At 47.5% G+C, this 16,892-nt stretch overlaps 1 protein-coding gene across 1 annotated transcript; it reads left to right on the forward strand.

Moving 5' to 3' along the window:
* The first annotated feature begins 2,015 nt into the window (after window positions 1-2,015).
* LOC144587143 (protein eyes shut homolog) lies at window positions 2,016-16,837 on the forward strand. The gene is made up of 4 exons (XM_078386665.1): window positions 2,016-2,167; window positions 4,633-4,805; window positions 6,081-6,263; window positions 15,313-16,837. The coding sequence occupies exons 1-4, from the start codon at window positions 2,016-2,018 to the stop codon at window positions 15,528-15,530; spliced, it is 726 nt and encodes a 241-aa protein (XP_078242791.1). The 3' UTR covers window positions 15,531-16,837.
* The last annotated feature ends 55 nt before the right edge of the window (window positions 16,838-16,892 follow it).

Below are 16,892 nucleotides of genomic sequence, written 5' to 3' on the forward strand. Positions count from 1 at the left end.
CTCGGACCCAGATGAGGTGTCCACAGAGCAGTCTTCTGACTCCGATCAAGAACAACCCCTACCCCTGCCACCTCACGAGTTGCCTCAGGGAGATGTGGTGGTTTCAGACACTGGGGATCCTCACGCGTCTTCTCCATCTGAGGACTTCTCTTGCTACTCCCAGATGATGTCAAGGCTTGCAAAAACCCTGAAATTGGACTTGAATCTTCCTTCACCTCCGGGTGAAGACTTATTCTTCGGAGACATTAAGAAGGATAGCACCGCTCCTCCCAGTATAGCCTTTGTGTCAGTGGTTATGGAGACCATTAAGGAATTCTGGGCTCAGCCTGCGAATACTCCCAATGTTCCTCGTCGCACAGAGAACTTTTACAAAATTCATGGGGCTGACACCCATTTTCTGCTCAAGCATCCAATTCCAAATTCACTCATTGTAGAAACAAGTTGCTCCAGACCATCTGCCAAGGTTCACATTACCCCCGTTGACAAGGAAGGTAAAAAACTGGAGATCATAGGCAGGAAAATCTACTCCCTCATCGCCTTGTTGCTCCGAGTCATCAATTATCAGACTGTGTTAGGGGCTTATCACAAACAGCTCTGGCTCAAAGTTTTGCCAGGGCTGAAAATGATACCTGAAGACACCCGGCAAGCTTTTCTAAACTCATATGAGGAGGCTCAGACAGTATCCAAACATGAACACCTCTCCATCCGCCATGCAGCAGAGATCGCTGCTAGGGTTCTCATGTCTGCCATTACTATCCGAAGACATGCTTGGCTCCGTTCTGCAGACATACTGGATGATGTCAAGTCTAAGGTTGAGAGCCTCCCCTTCGACGCTAGTGGCTTGTTCAATGAAAAGACTGACTCCCACTTAGAGGATCTCCACAAAGCTAAGAGGACTGCAAAGTCCTATTCTGTTCAAACTCAGTCTAGACAGAGAAGACCCCAATGGCGTAAACCTTACGGCCAATATCAACAACCTTCTCAGCAATACCGTCCTTATAAACACTTACCTCAGCAACGTTCCGGACAGTCCTCCTCTTCTGTTCAGGGATACCGGTCTCGTCAGTCTCACCGTCGTCAATCCTTTAAACCACCTGGGAGAAAACAAAAACAGTATCTTTGACTTTCGTCCTCCCATACTCACCCATTCACCACCCACCACCCGTCTTCAGCCGTTTCTACACAACTGGGTTGCTATCACAACCGATACTTGGGCCCTAAGGATAATTCAATACGGTTACCAGCTGGAGTTTATAAAATCTCCTCCGCTAGGCTTCATAAATTGCTCCCCCTTCGATTCCTCGCTAGAGGAAGAAATTTCATCTCTCTTGGAAAAAGATGCCATCTATACAGTACCACCCCGCGACATACAACATGGGTTTTATTCCCGTTATTTTGCTGTATCAAAAAGAGGAGGAGGCATAAGGCCCATCCTCGATCTAAGACTCCTAAATACTTACCTGCAACCCAGACGGTTTCGAATGCTCACCTTAGAGTCCATCATGCACCTGCTGAAGAAAGACAACTGGTTCGTCCTTATAGATCTAAAGGACGCCTACTTTCACGTCACTATCCACCCCGACCACCGCAAGTATCTCCGGTTCATTTTTCAGGGCACAATTTACGAATTCCAGGCCCTGCCATTCGGCCTGTCCACAGCTCCCTGAACTTTCACCAAGGTCATGGCCCCAGTGGCAGCTTACCTTCGTCTCAGGGGCATCCACGTCTATCCCTATCTGGACGATTGGCTAGTGGTCTCCAAGTCACGGAGACAATCCCTGAAAGACACAAAGTTCATCCTGTATCTCCTTCTCAATCTCGGACTCACTGTCAACAAAGAGAAGTCTCAGCTCATCCCCTCCAAAACTGTACAGTACATAGGGGTCTGCTTAGATGCCGTGAAGGGTCGTGCATTTCTCCCCCCAGAGAGAATACACAAGATACAGCGAGCCATCAGAAAATTCCAACCACGTGGCCGGGTGACAGCCCATCATGCCCAGCACCTTCTCGGCCTGATGTCTTCTACCACACCGGCACTAGCTCATGCTCGTCTCAAGTTACGGTCGCTCCAGTCATGGTTCCTGGCTCTTTTCGACCCCATGGTCGACAGCCAGAGGAAGCGTCTTCGTGTCACGCCGGAGCTAGTCAGACAGCTCCAGTGGTGGACGTACACACCTCACCTCACGGTCGGCCGTCCTTTCCGTCCACTCCGTCTCACCGCCCAAGTCACAACGGACGCCAGTCCGTCCGGCTGGGGGGCACACTGCGGCCACCACACCATTCATGCCCTCTGGACTCCACAGGAAGCCATGTTCCACATCAATCACCTGGAGCTGCTTGCAGTCATCAAGGCGTTCAGGTCCTTCCTTCCACTTCTACAGGGCCGCGGAGTTCAGCTAGTGACGGACAACACTACCACAATGCATTATGTCAACAAGCAGGGAGGAACTCGTTCTCAATCACTCCTATACCTCTCCATCCTCCTCTGGGAGTGGTGTTACCGTCATCACGTCTATCCAGTAGCCATCCATGTGGCCACAGAGGACAATGCAGTCGCAGACACTCTGAGTAGGCTTCAACATCAGACACACGAATGGGAGCTGAACCCTCTGGTCTTCAGGGATCTTTGCCGCCGGTGGGGGAACCCCGTGTTGGACGTTTTTGCATCTCCTCAGAATGCGAAATGCCCCAGGTATGCGTCTCGGGCCGGCCTCGGCCTACACTCTCTCGGCGACGCATTCATGATTCCATGGAATCAGGGCCTCTTGTACATGTTTCCACCTCTTCCGTTGATACAGAGGTCCCTAGTGAAACTCCGACGTTCGATGATCCCGGCCATTTTCATCGCACCCTTTTGGCCTTGACAGGTGTGGTTCCCCACTCTAGTCCAGATGACTGTGGACTCCACAACCCTCCCCTTATGGCCCGACCTATTGACCCAGGAGGCAGGCAAAGTCCTTCACCCGGACCTTGAAACGCTCCACCTGACAGCGTGGAAGATCGTCCCGAGATCAAGGAAGTCTTGAATAGTGCCGTCAAGCCTTCCACGTCTCGCTTGTATGCGTACAAGTGGAGAAGTTTTTTGAAGTTTACCCAGCAGAGGGGTCTCGTTCTGTCCCGTTTCTGTTTCCACGCTTTTACAGTACCTGCGTTACCTGTTTGACTTTAGCCTTACTATTTCTACTATCAAGGTGTATTTGGCAGCGGTTGTTTTCTTCCAACCCAGAGGCTCACCCTCTTCCCAGCTTTTCTCCCACCCTACAATTAGGACGTTTTTGAAAGGCCTCTCTAACCTCCGACCTCCTATTCGTCCACCGATCCCACAGTGGTCCCTTCACCTGGTCCTACATGCCCTTTCTAGGCCTCCTTTTGAGCCCATGGCTACCTGTGACCTTAAGCTGCTCTCTTTGAAGACACTATTTTTGGTGGCTATAACATCTGCTCGCCGGGCTAGTGAGTTAGCAGCGCTTCGCTCTGATCAGCCATTTCTTCAATTCTTCAGGGACAAGGTTATGCTCTACTTGGACGTCTCATTTCTTCCTAAGGTGGTCTCCGATTTCCATGTAAATCAGCCACTGATTCTCCCCACCTTGTTTCCGTCTCCGGCTACCGATGCTGAGCGCATGCTCCACATGCTCGATGTTCGGCGATCCCTAGCCTTCTGTGTATCCAGAACCAAGGAATTTAGACAGGCAAACAGGCTTTTCCTCTGCTACTTTGGTCCAAAGAAAGGCTGTCCAACCTCGCCGTCGACACTCTCTAGGTGGCTTGTATCTACCATCGCTCTCTCCTATGAGCTCAACCGCAGGGACCCTCCAGAGGGACTTAGGGCCCACTCCACCAGGGCCGTAGCCTCATCGACTGCTTTACTGCGTGGCGTCGACCTGCCCGACATCTGCCGGTCCGCTACCTGGTCCAATGCCTCTACCTTCATAACCCACTACAGATTGGACATGAGGGCAAGGGATGAGACGAGATTCGGGAGAGCAGTGCTAACATCTGTTCTTCAGTAACAGCCCACCATCCGGTTAGCAAGCGTGCTAATCACCCTTTGTGTGCATTCACAGAAGACCACAATGAAGAAAGAAAGGTTACTTACCTGTAACGATGGTTCTTCAAGTGGTCATTCTGTGAATTCACACAATCCCGCCCGGCTTCCCCTCTGTCTGTCTGTCACTGGTATCTCTATAGATTCAAGTACCTGTGGCGGACAAATGGAACTGAGGGACGGTTAGGCTGGGCGTGCGCAGTAGGGGTAGTCCTAAACATTGTTACTTTTCTCTTGCAGCTAGAGAATGTTCCGAGAGGACCAACGCTGGCGCTGGTATTAACCCTTTGTGTGAATTCACAGAATGACCACTTGAAGAACCATCGTTACAGGTAAGTAACCTTTCTTTTTGAAACCTGTTACGTTTGGTCATAAAGCATGAAGCAGCATCATGCTCAGAACAAAGTAGGCAAGCTGGAAAATGCCTCTAAACAACAAGCAAAGGAATCATCAGGTTTGGCAGTCAATTTGTGTGGTATTGGATTTGAGGGTGGAGGGAAAGATGAATTAAAATTACTTCCTTGCCTCTGGTCGGTTCCAAAGAAACTATGGTTTGATGACTTTCTCTTTGCTTCATTTAACAGTGATCCAGAAAACTGGTTCTGCGAGTGCCCTGCCTTCTACTCTGGGAAACTGTGTCAGTTTTCAACCTGTGAGGAGACTCCGTGTGGGAATGGAGCAACGTGTGTTCCGAAATCCAGCCAAGATGCCGTGTGCCTCTGTCCTTATGGAAGAGCGGGACTTCTCTGTGATGACGGTAAGTGGAGGAATGCTGTCCTTAGCAACCGCTTTGCCAGAGAGGAGCAGAGACAGCAGGAAGACAGAAATAGAAGGAAGCCACTTTGCCAGAAAGGCCAACAAAGGCTTGTTCACTGTTGTGCAAATTAACTTCATCACCCTACCTCATTCTGCTTCCTCCTTTTCATTTGCTCATTAGTAGCAACCCATTTCCTCACTGCCAAGCAAGGAACATATGTGTGATTTATTGCAGAGGAGTTATAATAATTAGCAGCAAGCTTGCTCCTCCGATCTAAATTTGATTGGGGCAAATCAAATTAGATTAATTTGAAATGACATCGAGTTTTAAGTACTCAGTTAGCCTAAAATTCCTCTTCTCAAGGAGTCCGTCCATCCTTCCTTCCTTCCTTCCTGCCTGCTTGCCTGCCTGCCTTAGTAAGGAAAGGATATAATATAGGAAGAGACAAAAAAAAGGGGGGGGGGAAGCAAGGAGAGAAAGGCAGACATTTATATATTGCCCAGCATCCTTCAAGCAGAAAAGACAAAGGAGAGGGCACGAATAGACAAACAGAAGAAAAATGAGAAGGTAACAGGGACTGTGGAAGGAAAAGACACTTCTGTCGTGGGGACCAGCAGTGGGTGCAATTTTTGTCTTCATGCCTGAGAACAATATGGCATACCCATGCAGCTACTGCATGCAAGAAGGATCTTTGAATTATTGTGGACCACTGGTGAAATATGAGCCAACCATGCAATGCAGCTGCAAAAAAAGGAAATTGGCGTTTTAGGCTGTATTATCAGAAGTGCAGTCTCCAAATCCCATGAAGAATTAATCCCCCCTCTATTGGGTACTAGTTAGGCCTCATTTTGAGTACTGTGTCCAGTTCTGGACACTATCCTTTAAAGAGGATGCCAACAAACTGAAATAAGTTCAGAGGAAGGCAACAAGGATGATCAGGGGAATGGAAACCAAACCCTGTGAGAAAAGATTGAAAGAACTGGCCATGTTTACACTTGAGAAAAGAAGACTAAGGGGAGATATGAAAGCACTCTTCATGGACTTGAAAGATTGTCATACAGAAGAGTCAGTCAAGAGAAAATTAGTCAAACATCTGTCAGATATCCTTTGGTATTCCTGCACTGAGCAGGGGGTTGGCCTCAGTGGCCCTTCTAACTCCATGATCCTATGATTTTACACTCGGTAAGCCAGGGAGTGTGCACCTAAACCGGACCGTTGTTTGCCGCTTCTGGTTCCCCAAACCATAATGTTCCTTCTCTCTTCTTTTCAAAACAGTTGTTAATATTACATACCCTAGCTACAGTGGGACAGATGCCTTTGGCTATACTTCATTCCTTGCCTACTCAGCAATTCCAAATATCAGCCTCTATTACGAATTCCATCTGAAATTCCGGCTGGCAAATCACGACTCATCAGTAGAAGACAACCTGATATTTTTTACAGGTCAAAAGGGTCAAGGTAAGCTATCTAGGCTCAGGTTTTGTTTTCCTTTTTAATGGCAACTGAGAGATACATAAATAAATGGATTTCTGTTCATGAGCACCTCAAGCCGTACAAACAGAAATGAACCTAACTGGATCTTGGCAGCTGTCTTAGTTTTATTATATTCTTAGTGTGGATGGAAAGCCATGTCCCCATGGCAGGGGTGAAGAACCCAGTGATGTCTGCAGGGCTCCAAACTTGCTACCCTAATTCTCCTCAGCATTTCAACCACCAATGAAATCAAACAATATTACTTTGCAACATAAATACTTCCAAATTATTCTTTACACTTGTTTTTAAGGAAAGTAGGACTTTTTTCTCAAAGTGGGCATCTGGCATCCAAAACTTTGCTCTGACTGACCATAAGTGAGTGGAGACTGGAGTGGGAAAGCATTTGGGGCATTTAGAGACATACGTCAGCAGCAGGTGAGGCTAAGAGTGGCATTAAGTGGGCCTGATCCTCCAACTCCATTCTTTCTCACACCCACACATGCACATTTTCCCCACATCTCTTTCTCTCTTTCTCACTCTCTCATAGAGACAGCCATAGTCCGATTTATCAAGTGTGGCTCTGTTTCTACTCTGAGCACCCAGCTTGCTGGGTGTGCATGTGTGGAATGGATTGTTGTCATTGTTTAGTCATTAAGTCGTGTCTGACTCTTCATGACCCCCATGGACCAGAGCACACCAGGCCCTCCTGTCTTTCACTGCCTCCCGGACTTGGGTCAAAGTCATGTTGGTAGCTTCGGTGACACTGTCCAACCATCTCGTCCTCTGTTGTCCTTGCCTTCACATTTTCCAAACACCAGAGCCTCAGATTCAGGATCTGTCCTTCCAGTGAGCACTCAGGTTTGATTTCCTTCAAAATGGATAGGTTTGTTCTCCTTGAAGTCCAGGGGACTCTCAAGAGTCTCCTCCAGCACCACAATTTAAACACATCAATTCTTTGGCGGTCAACCTTCTTTATGGTCCAGCTCTCACTTCCATACATCGCTACTGGAAAAACAATAGCTTTGACTATGCAGACCTTTGTCACAAGGTGATGTTTCTGCTTTTTAAGATGTTGTCTAGGTTTGTCACGCTTTCCTCCCAAAAAGCAGGTGTCTTTTAATTTCAGGGCTGCTGTCTCCATCTGTAGTGATCATGGAGCCCAAGAAAGTAAAATCTGTCACTGCCTCCATATCTTCCCCTTCAATTTCCCAGGAGGTGATGGGACCAGTGGCCATGATCTTAGTTTTTTTGATGTTGAGCTTCAGACCATTTTTTGCGCTCTCCTCTTTCACCCTCATTAAGAGTTTCTTTAATTACTCCTCACTTTCTGCTATCAGAATGGTATCATCTGCATATCAGAAGTTGTTGATATTTCTTCCAGCAATCTTAATTCTGGTTTAAGATTCCTCCAGTCCAGCCTTTCGCATGATGTATTTTGCATATAAGTTAAATAAGCAGGGGGACAATATACATCTTTGTCGTACTCCTTTCCCAATTTTGAACCAATCAGTTGTTCCATATCCAGTTCTAACTGTTGCTTCCTGTTCCACATAGATTTCTCAGGAGACAGATAAGGTGGTCAGGCACTCCCATTTCTTTAAGGACTTGCCATAGTTTGCTGTGGTCCACACAGTCAAAGGCTTTTGCATAGTCAATGAAGCAGAAGTAGATGTTTTTCTGGAACTCTCTGGCTTTCTCTCTAATCCAGCGCATGTTTGCAATTTATTTATTTATTTATTTATTTATTTATTTATTCAATTTATATGCCGCCCAAACTACCCAGAGGTCTCTGGGCGGCTTACAATAATTAAAATTCAATATAGCAAAAGATAAAGTAATTAAAATACAATTAAAATACAATTAAAATTGCCATCAGACCCACAGCTAATATAATTTCAATTAAAAGCCTTCTGGAACAGGAAGGTTTTGACCTGGCGCCGAAATGTCATCAGCGTCGGCGCCAGACGAATCTCAGTCGGGAGGGCATTCCATAGTCTGGGGGCAGCTGCCGAAAAGGCCCTTTGTCTACAAGCCGTCCCTCTTACCTCCTTAAGGGACGGCTCTTTCAAAAGGGCCCCCTGGCTAGATCTTAACTGCCGGGTAGGTTCATATGGAAGGAGGCGGTCCTTCAGGTATCCAGGGCCCAAGCCGTTTAGGGCTTTATATGTCAAAACAAGCACTTTGAATTGGGCCCGGGCAGCAACTGGTAGCCAATGTAACTTATACAGAATCGGCTTGATATGTTCCGTGGCAGCTGCACCACTCACCAGCCGCGCAGCTCGATTCTGGACCAGTTGCAATCGCCGGACCGTCTTCAAAGGCAGCCCCACGTAAAGCGCATTGCAGTAATCTATGCGGGATGTTACCAGTGCATGTGTGACTGTCATGAGACTCCGCTCGTCCAGGTAGGGCCGTAGCTGGTATAATGTCCGCAGCTGAAGGAAGGCGCCCCTGGCCACCAAGTCCACCTGGGCTTCCAGTGTTAGACTGGGGTCCAGGAGCACCCCCAAGCTGCGGACCCTGTCCCTTAGGGGGAGTGTAACCCCATTCAGGGCGGGGAAATGGCCCTCCAGCCTGTCCGGCGAAGCACCCACTAACAGCACTTCCGTCTTGTCTGGATTGAGTTTCAATTTATTAACCCTCATCCAGTCCATTATCAGGTCCAGACACGAGTTCAGCACAGAAACTGCCTCACCTGGATTGGTGGAAAACGAGAGGTAGAGCTGAGTATCGTCAGCATATTGCTGACTCCTCAGCCCAAACCTCCTGATGACCTCTCCCAGCGGTTTCATGTAGATGTTGAACAGCATGGGGGACAGTATTGAGCCCTGAGGAACCCCATGACATAACTGCCATGGGGCAGAGCAACTGTCCCCCAGCACCACCCTCTGGACACGGTCAGCCAGGAAGGAGCGGAACCACTGTAAAACAGTGCCCCCAACTCCCAACCCAGCCAGCCTATCCAGAAGGACACCATGGTCGATGGTGTCGAAAGCCGCTGAGAGGTCCAGGAGTATCAACAGGGTCACACTCCCCCTGTCTCTCTCCCGGCAAAGGTCATCGTACAGGGCGACCAAGGCAGTCTCTGTACCAAAACCCGGCCTGAAACCCGATTGAAATGGATCCAGAAAATCCGTTTCATCCAGCAGCGCCTGGAGTTGCCCGGCCACAACCCGCTCCAACACCTTGCCCAAATAAGGGAGGTTCGCCACTGGTCGGTAGTTGACCACCAGCCTTGGGTCCAGGTTAGGCTTTTTAAGGAGTGGTCGAATCACCGCCTCTTTCAAGGCGGTAGGGACCACTCCCTCTCTCAGAGAGGCATTCACGGCCTCCTGGACCCAGGTGCGAACCCCCCTGGCTGATCTTCCAATTAGCCAGGATGGGCAAGGGTCGAGCGGAGTGGTGGTAGAACGGACAGATCCAAGCACCCTGTCCACATCATCAGGTCTCAACAATTGAAACTCATCCATTAATACTGGACCTAAGCACGGCGCACTGGACACATCCTCTGATTCTGCAGTAACTGTGGAGTCCAACCCACTGCGAATCTGAGCGATTTTTCCCTCAAAATGTATAGCAAACTCATCACAGCGAGCTGATGAGCAGTCCGGGACCTCCACCGGATTTCCCGGTTGAAGAAGATCCCGGACCACCCGAAACAGCTCTGCTGGACGACATTCTGAGGAAGCAATACGGCTGGAGAAATATTGCCGTTTCGCCAGCCGTATTGCCACGAAATAGGCCCGATAATGGGCTCTAAGTCGTGTTCGATCGGACTCCCAGCGGGATTTCCTCCACCTGCGCTCCAGCCGTCTCCCCTCTCGCTTCATCGCCCGCAGTTCAGAAGTATACCAAGGAGCTGTCTGGGCTCGGCGAGCAGGGAGAGGACGCTTAGGCGCAATCGTGTCAACTGCCCGGGTCATCTCCCTATTCCATAGGGTGACCTGAGCTTCGACAGGAGCGCCGACCATATCAGACGGATAATCCCCCAGAGCATTCAGGAATCCATCTGGATCCATTAGTCTCCGAGGGCGGATCATCTTAATAGATCCCCCACCCTTGCAGAGGGAAGAAGACGCTAATAGACTGAACTTGACCAGGAAGTGGTCTGACCATGACAATGGGGTCACGACCAGCCCCTCCACATCCAAACCACCATCTTCCAGTCCCGTTGAGAAAACCAGGTCCAAGGTGTGGCCCTTCTCATGCGTCGGACCGATGACACATTGAGACAGCCCCATGGTTGTCATGGTGGCCATGAAGTCCTGAGCCGCCCCAGTCAAGGCAGCCTCGGCATGGATGTTGAAGTCCCCCAGCACCAACAGCCTGGGAGTCCTCAACATCAGGTCCGAGACTACCTCCGTCAGCTCAGGCAGGGAGACTGTTGGTACGCAGCAGGGTGGGCAGTACACCAACAGAATCCCTAACCTGTCTCGCGAGCCCAACACACAATACAGGCCCTCGAGACCTCCTCTCAAAGGGACAGGAAGCCTGGTCAAGGAGATAGAACTCCTATAGACTATAGCAACTCCCCCTCCCCGACCCTCTGAGCGACCCTGGTGCTGGACTGAGTACCCAGGCGGACATAGCTGGGAGAGGGGAACACCACCCTCCTCTCCCACCCAGGTCTCAGTAATGCACGCCAGGTCAGACCCCTCATCCAGAATTACATCATGGATGAGGGCAGTTTTATTTTGTACTGACCTGGCGTTCATCAACAGCACCGTGTGGCTCGAGGGTTTGCTGATATGGTCGCCTGATACCATCTGGTTGGGGGTAGAACTAGAAGAGGGGATAGATGTAAGATATCTAACCTCTCTTCTCCTACGCGGGCATGTCCTACCCCCACCGCCATTCCTTCCCCTACCCAGCACCACCTCAATGGCTGCCCCCTCCAACACCCTCCCCCCTTCCTGTTCCATTAGATCCACTGTGGGTCTCTTCTTCATTGACGGCAATTAATAACAATTTAAAAACATTTAAAACATATATAAAACAAAACTTTTCTAAAGCCCCTTCTCTCCCTCCCAGCCATGTAGCTCATGTTGAGAGGGGGATGAGGCAGCCGGGAGCAGCAGGGCCTGATCCTGCCAGCACAGGGGAAGGTTGAGCCAGCTCCCTTGAGAAAGGGCTGGCATCCAACAGGGGCCCAACCACAGTTCCACTGCCTCTCACCCAGTGGGCTGTGGCCGGCAGATGGTCTCTTGTTCCCTCTGTCAGCAGGCACGCTCGTCCGGTCAGGTCCCAAAGGAAGCTCCGGTTAAAGCCTTTCTCTCCCCCTGGGCCAGGTGGCCGGTGTTGGTAGAGGATGAGGCAGCCGGGAGCAGCAGGGCCTGATCCTGCCAGCACAGGGGAAGGTTGAGCCAGCTCCCTTGAGAAAGGGCTGGCATCCAACAGGGGCCCAACCACAGTTCCACTGCCTCTCACCCAGTGGGCTGTGGCCGGCAGATGGTCTCTTGTTCCCTCTGTCAGCAGGCACGCTCATCCGGTCAGGTCCCAAAGGAAGCTCCGGTTAAAACCTTTCTCTCCCCCTGGGCCAGGTGGCCGGTGTTGGTAGAGGATGAGGCAGCCGGGAACAGCAGGGCCTGATCCTGCCAGCACAGGGGAAGGTTGAGCCAGCTCCCTTGAGAAAGGGCTGGCATCCAACAGGGGCCCAACCACAGTTCCACTGCCTCTCACCCAGTGGGCTGTGGCCGGCAGATGGTCTCTTGTTCCCTCTGTCAGCAGGCATCTAGTTCCTCTGCCCCTTTGAAATCCTGCTTGTACTTCTGGGAGTTCTCGGTCCACATACTGCTGAAGCCTACCTTGTATGATTTTGAGCATAACCTTGCTGGCGGGTGAGATGAGTGCAATTGTGCGGTAGTTGGAGCATTCTTTGGCACTGCCCTTCTTTGGGATTGGGATGTAGACTGATCTTTTCCAATCCTCTGGCCACTGCTGAGTTTTCCAAACTTGCTGGCATATTGAGTGTAGCACCTTAACAGCATCATTTTTAAGATTTTAAATAGGAATGGGTAGCCAATATAATTAACTTGTAAACTGCCCAGATATTGCTTTAAGCAATATGGGGCAGTATATAAGCAGCACACTTTGCTTTTTTAGTGTTTGATACAGGCAGAATGCACCGTGAAAAATAAAGTTGTGGCTGGGAATGAGACACCTTGGAATTGCCACTTTTGATGCGCTGTATTCCTTTCATAAACTGTGCTGTATCCAACCTGTGTTTGTTACTTTCCACAAATACAGTAACTTGTTCACTCTATCACAACAGTATGGTCCCTGTTCATTAAAATTGCTATATAGTGGGTATGTGGGGAGGGAATTGAGTGGTGGGTTTGTAGAGGTGGTGGGAAATTTCCCATGAGAGAGTCCCATTGAAAACCACATGCAGGCAGCCAGGCATCATATGTGTGCACAGAGAGAGAGATACATATCTCAAAGAGATAGACACCTAAGCACATGTGCATGTACTCATGTATATATACACACATGCATACACATGCGCATGCACACACCCAAACACACACAGAGCATCATGCAAAAGTGAATATATATAACATTTGGAATTGTTGAAATGGGCATCAAGAAAACATGTCAAAAACACGTACATGAAAAATCTGTGTCTATGGCCACCAGGGGGCACCAGAACACCACCTGAGAGGTATAGTCAAATAAAGCTTGGCAGTACTACCCATTTTCTTTGCACACTGTGGCAACAAATAATTCATAAACCACTGAAGTAAATTCCTGATGCCTTTTAAAGAAAAGAGGATTATGACAGTGTACAAAACTGGGAGAGGGGAAAGGTTTCCACATTAATTTCCGCGTAGAAATCCCTTAATATGAACAATGAGGAAAGATTTCCATATTATTTTTATGTTTTAAAAAATCCCTTCCAGGTAAAAATATAGGAACTCTTTCTGAAAGGAGAACAGATAATCCTGGCAAGCATTCAAATACTCACATGCCTTCTAAGTGTTAGAAGGGGACCGTTTTCTAAATAGAAAGCAAAACAAACTTAAGACCATAAGCACTATTTATATAAGATGTTGTGGGACATAATCTGGTCTGTGGTATGTGCTCTCTCAGGAAAAGCTTTTCTCTCTGACCCACCAAAGTCACAGGGATGTTTGACGAAGACATGAGAAACGGCCCTCTTGGTGTTGGCTTCCAGCCTGCAGCACAATCTTCTCAAGGAAGTTAGGCTGCCCCCTGCTGTCCAGCCACTCATAGGGAACAATATATATATACAGTCAACCCTCGACTTACAAACGGCTCGAGTTACAAACATTTCGACTTACAAACCACTCTGATAGAAAAATATTGACTCGACTTGCACACTTAGATTTGAGTTACAAACCAAAAAAAACGTGTTTGAGGTGGGGAAAGCATGAAGTTTGAACTTTCAGTTAACCGTTGGCCAGTGAAGAGGGTGCTTATCTACTTCCTCAATCTTCCCAGCGTTTTGAGAGTGGATTTGGAGACAGTCTTCAGACTGCCTGGTACTGCCTGGTACTGGTGGTATTGCCTGGTACAGTGCGGTACGGACTGTATTTTTATTTTTTGGCGCTTTTTTAATTTTTGATTTTTGGATTTTTAAAAGGTGTTCCCTCCCTCCTTTGCTGCCCCCCTTTCCCCAAAAGGTGCTTGTATTGGCTTGTCTTGATTTAAAAGGTGCTTTTCAAGGTGATCTGTTGTCTGAAAGGTGCTTGGTTTTTTCCAGAAGGTACTTGTCTTTGCTGAAAATGTGCTTTTCAGGGTGTTCTGTTGAAAAGGTGTCTGTTCCCTCCTTCTCTCCCTCATTTCTTTCCTTTTTTTTTTAACCTAAGTCATCTTAGATTAAAAGGAAAAAAAGAAAGAAATTCTGCCCCTAGTGATAGGAACGGATTAACCGGCTTTGCCTTAGTTCCTATGGGAAATGCCCCTCAACCTAAGAACCAAAAACAGCCGGAACAGATTAATTGGTTTTCAGTGCATTCCTATGGGAAATGCTGATTTGACTTACAAACTTTTCGACTTACAAACTGCCTTCCAATACGGATTAAGTTTGTAAGTCGAGACCCCACTGTATGTATATATATGTATATATATATAGACAGACCTTGAGCCACTGTTGAGAACCTGCTAATAGCAGGTGGTTCCTCTGTTTGTTTGTTTTTAATGGCTTTAAACTGCAATTTAAAATTTGATGTTTGTTTTAATCTGATAATGTATTGAACACTGTTTCAATACTGTAATTTACAATATTTTTTAAAGTTGGATTTTTAAAAAAAAAAATGCTGTAAATTGCCTTTTGTCCTGCAAAGGAGAAAGGAAAGGAATAAATCAAATAAGCAAACACTGAAACAATTTCATTCTACCAGTGCCCACCCTTCCATGTTGAGGTATGTTTTCTGTTTCTTTGATACCCTTTGCTGCTCAGGAAATGCAGCATCATTTGAAAGCACCGGTCTCTTCACCCACTATTCTACACACCAAAGGCATGATTTGATAGAGAGATCTGTGAAAAATAATCATGATGAAACACAAGGACCAGAATTCTGTCGAGGGAATGTGGCATGGAAAGGAGTTCATGGGCATCTTCCCTTCCCCACAGCAGTCTTCCCTCCACATTTCACATCTTGTACAGCCCTAATTTGCTTCTCTCTCTAATAGCCCTACCTACCTTGGGTGGCAAATGAGATGTCGAAGGGGAGGTCATGTGCTCCTATCTTGCTTGTCCCCATCCCTGAAGCTGGCCGTGCTTCCTTCAAATGTGATAGACACTCCCTCCTCATCAAGGCTGAAGAAAGATTCCGCTAGCATTCCACTTAATTCTAGTTCATAAAAGGAGAGGAACCACCAACATAGTCACCAACGTTGTTCTGTCAAGTGCTTCAAGGTCTTAGCACAGCCCCATAATATGAGAAACCTGGAGGAGGGGATACTGAAATGTCACACAAGAAGTTGATATGCTTAAGTGTCAGATTATGACTTTAGTGACAGCGTATGAAATGCAAACTTTTGATATTTATTTCGTTATTTTTTATTCTAGGTCTCAATGGTGATGATTTCCTAGTATTAGGCCTGCGCAATGGCAGTGTGGTGTACACCTACAACCTAGGATCAGGAACGGCAACTATTATTAGTGAACCCCTAGATTTGACGCACCCTATTCATGTTGTCAGTCTGGGCAGATCTCTGCAGGAGGGGTGGATGAAGGTAATAATCACTTCAGAAAGGCCGCATGGACAACTGTGCTTTATAATATAACTGGAGATCCCACAGTAGTCTACATTGGTCACTGTCTCACAATCTTACGAACATATAATGGAAAGGAGCAAGAACAGTTTGTGCTTAATTTGTGGGCATTAAGGGAATGGTGAGGGGTGCCAGGCAGCACCGAAGCTGGCAGCATCATTTGAGAGCTCCATCCTTCACCCACTATTCTGAGCATCAAAGGCATGATCTGACAGAGGTATGGGGGAAAACAAGAAACACAAAGACCAGAATTCTGTTGAGGGAGCCTGGCATGGAGAAAGGTTCATGCAAACTTTCCCCTCCCTGCAACTGCCTTCCCATTTACATTCCTCATCTTGGACCAGTTTCAATATTGGTCACGCAACAAATTGCTTGCCCCATGGCGCAGCAGTGCGTAGGACCAAAGCATGCAAGGAACTCAAGGCTGTCTGCTGCTGTTGGCTTGTAATTGCCATCAGAAGAGCCAACTGTGAAAGATAATGAAGAAGAACAGCTACAAGTTCCTGCATGATTACCTAGCTTATTTTCTGAAGGGCTTTTCTGGGTGCTGCCAACAACAATGGTATGACAGGTGACTACCACAGTAAGAGCTCTCTCAATTGCACCCTACAAGACCTCTGGTTTCCGGAATTCCTTTCCAGAGACATACTGTAGGTCTGAGGAAGTGGATTTGTCCGCAAAAGAGCACATTAAAATATAGCAGTTACTTTAAAGTGCCACAACATTTTGTCTTCTTTATTTTTTCTTTTTCTTTTGTTTTTGCCTGATATGCTAGCACAAACTAACACGGCTTCCTCATCTAAATTTTCCACCATTTGATCCTTGATTGATTGATTGGTTGGTTGATTGATTGATTGATTTGATTTGATTTGATTTGATTTGATTTGTATCCCGCCCATATGGTCTATACAACCACTCTAGGCGGCTTCCAGTATGACATAAATACAATAAAATAACAAAAAAATATTAAATAAGACAATCAGTAACAAATTATAATACAAAAATAGAGTAAGTAATAAATAAAGAAAGAATAAAAGAAAATTCAAGTATTGACAGGAGGGAAGGCCTGCATATACATCCATGGTTTTAGTTGGCTTTTAAAGGTACCCAGCGTGGGGGCCCCGCAAATCTCCAGAGGGAGGTTGTTCCAGAGGCTCTTTGTTGCTTAAATATAATTCTTGGCTCTTAACATTTTTAATATTTTAACATTTTGAAACCCTTTAGGTCAGAGGTCCCCAACCCCCGGTCCACAACCCGGCAGCAGTCCACGGCCGACTGGGCCACACAGATCTCATACCTCCCCCCGTGAGCACCCCATGAGCGCCGTTGCATGCATGCATGCGAGTGCATCCTAACCCTTGAGAGCACACCATG

The sequence above is a fragment of the Pogona vitticeps genome, chromosome 1 (assembly GCF_051106095.1).
Source record: "Pogona vitticeps strain Pit_001003342236 chromosome 1, PviZW2.1, whole genome shotgun sequence".
Lineage (NCBI taxonomy): Eukaryota > Metazoa > Chordata > Lepidosauria > Squamata > Agamidae > Pogona > Pogona vitticeps.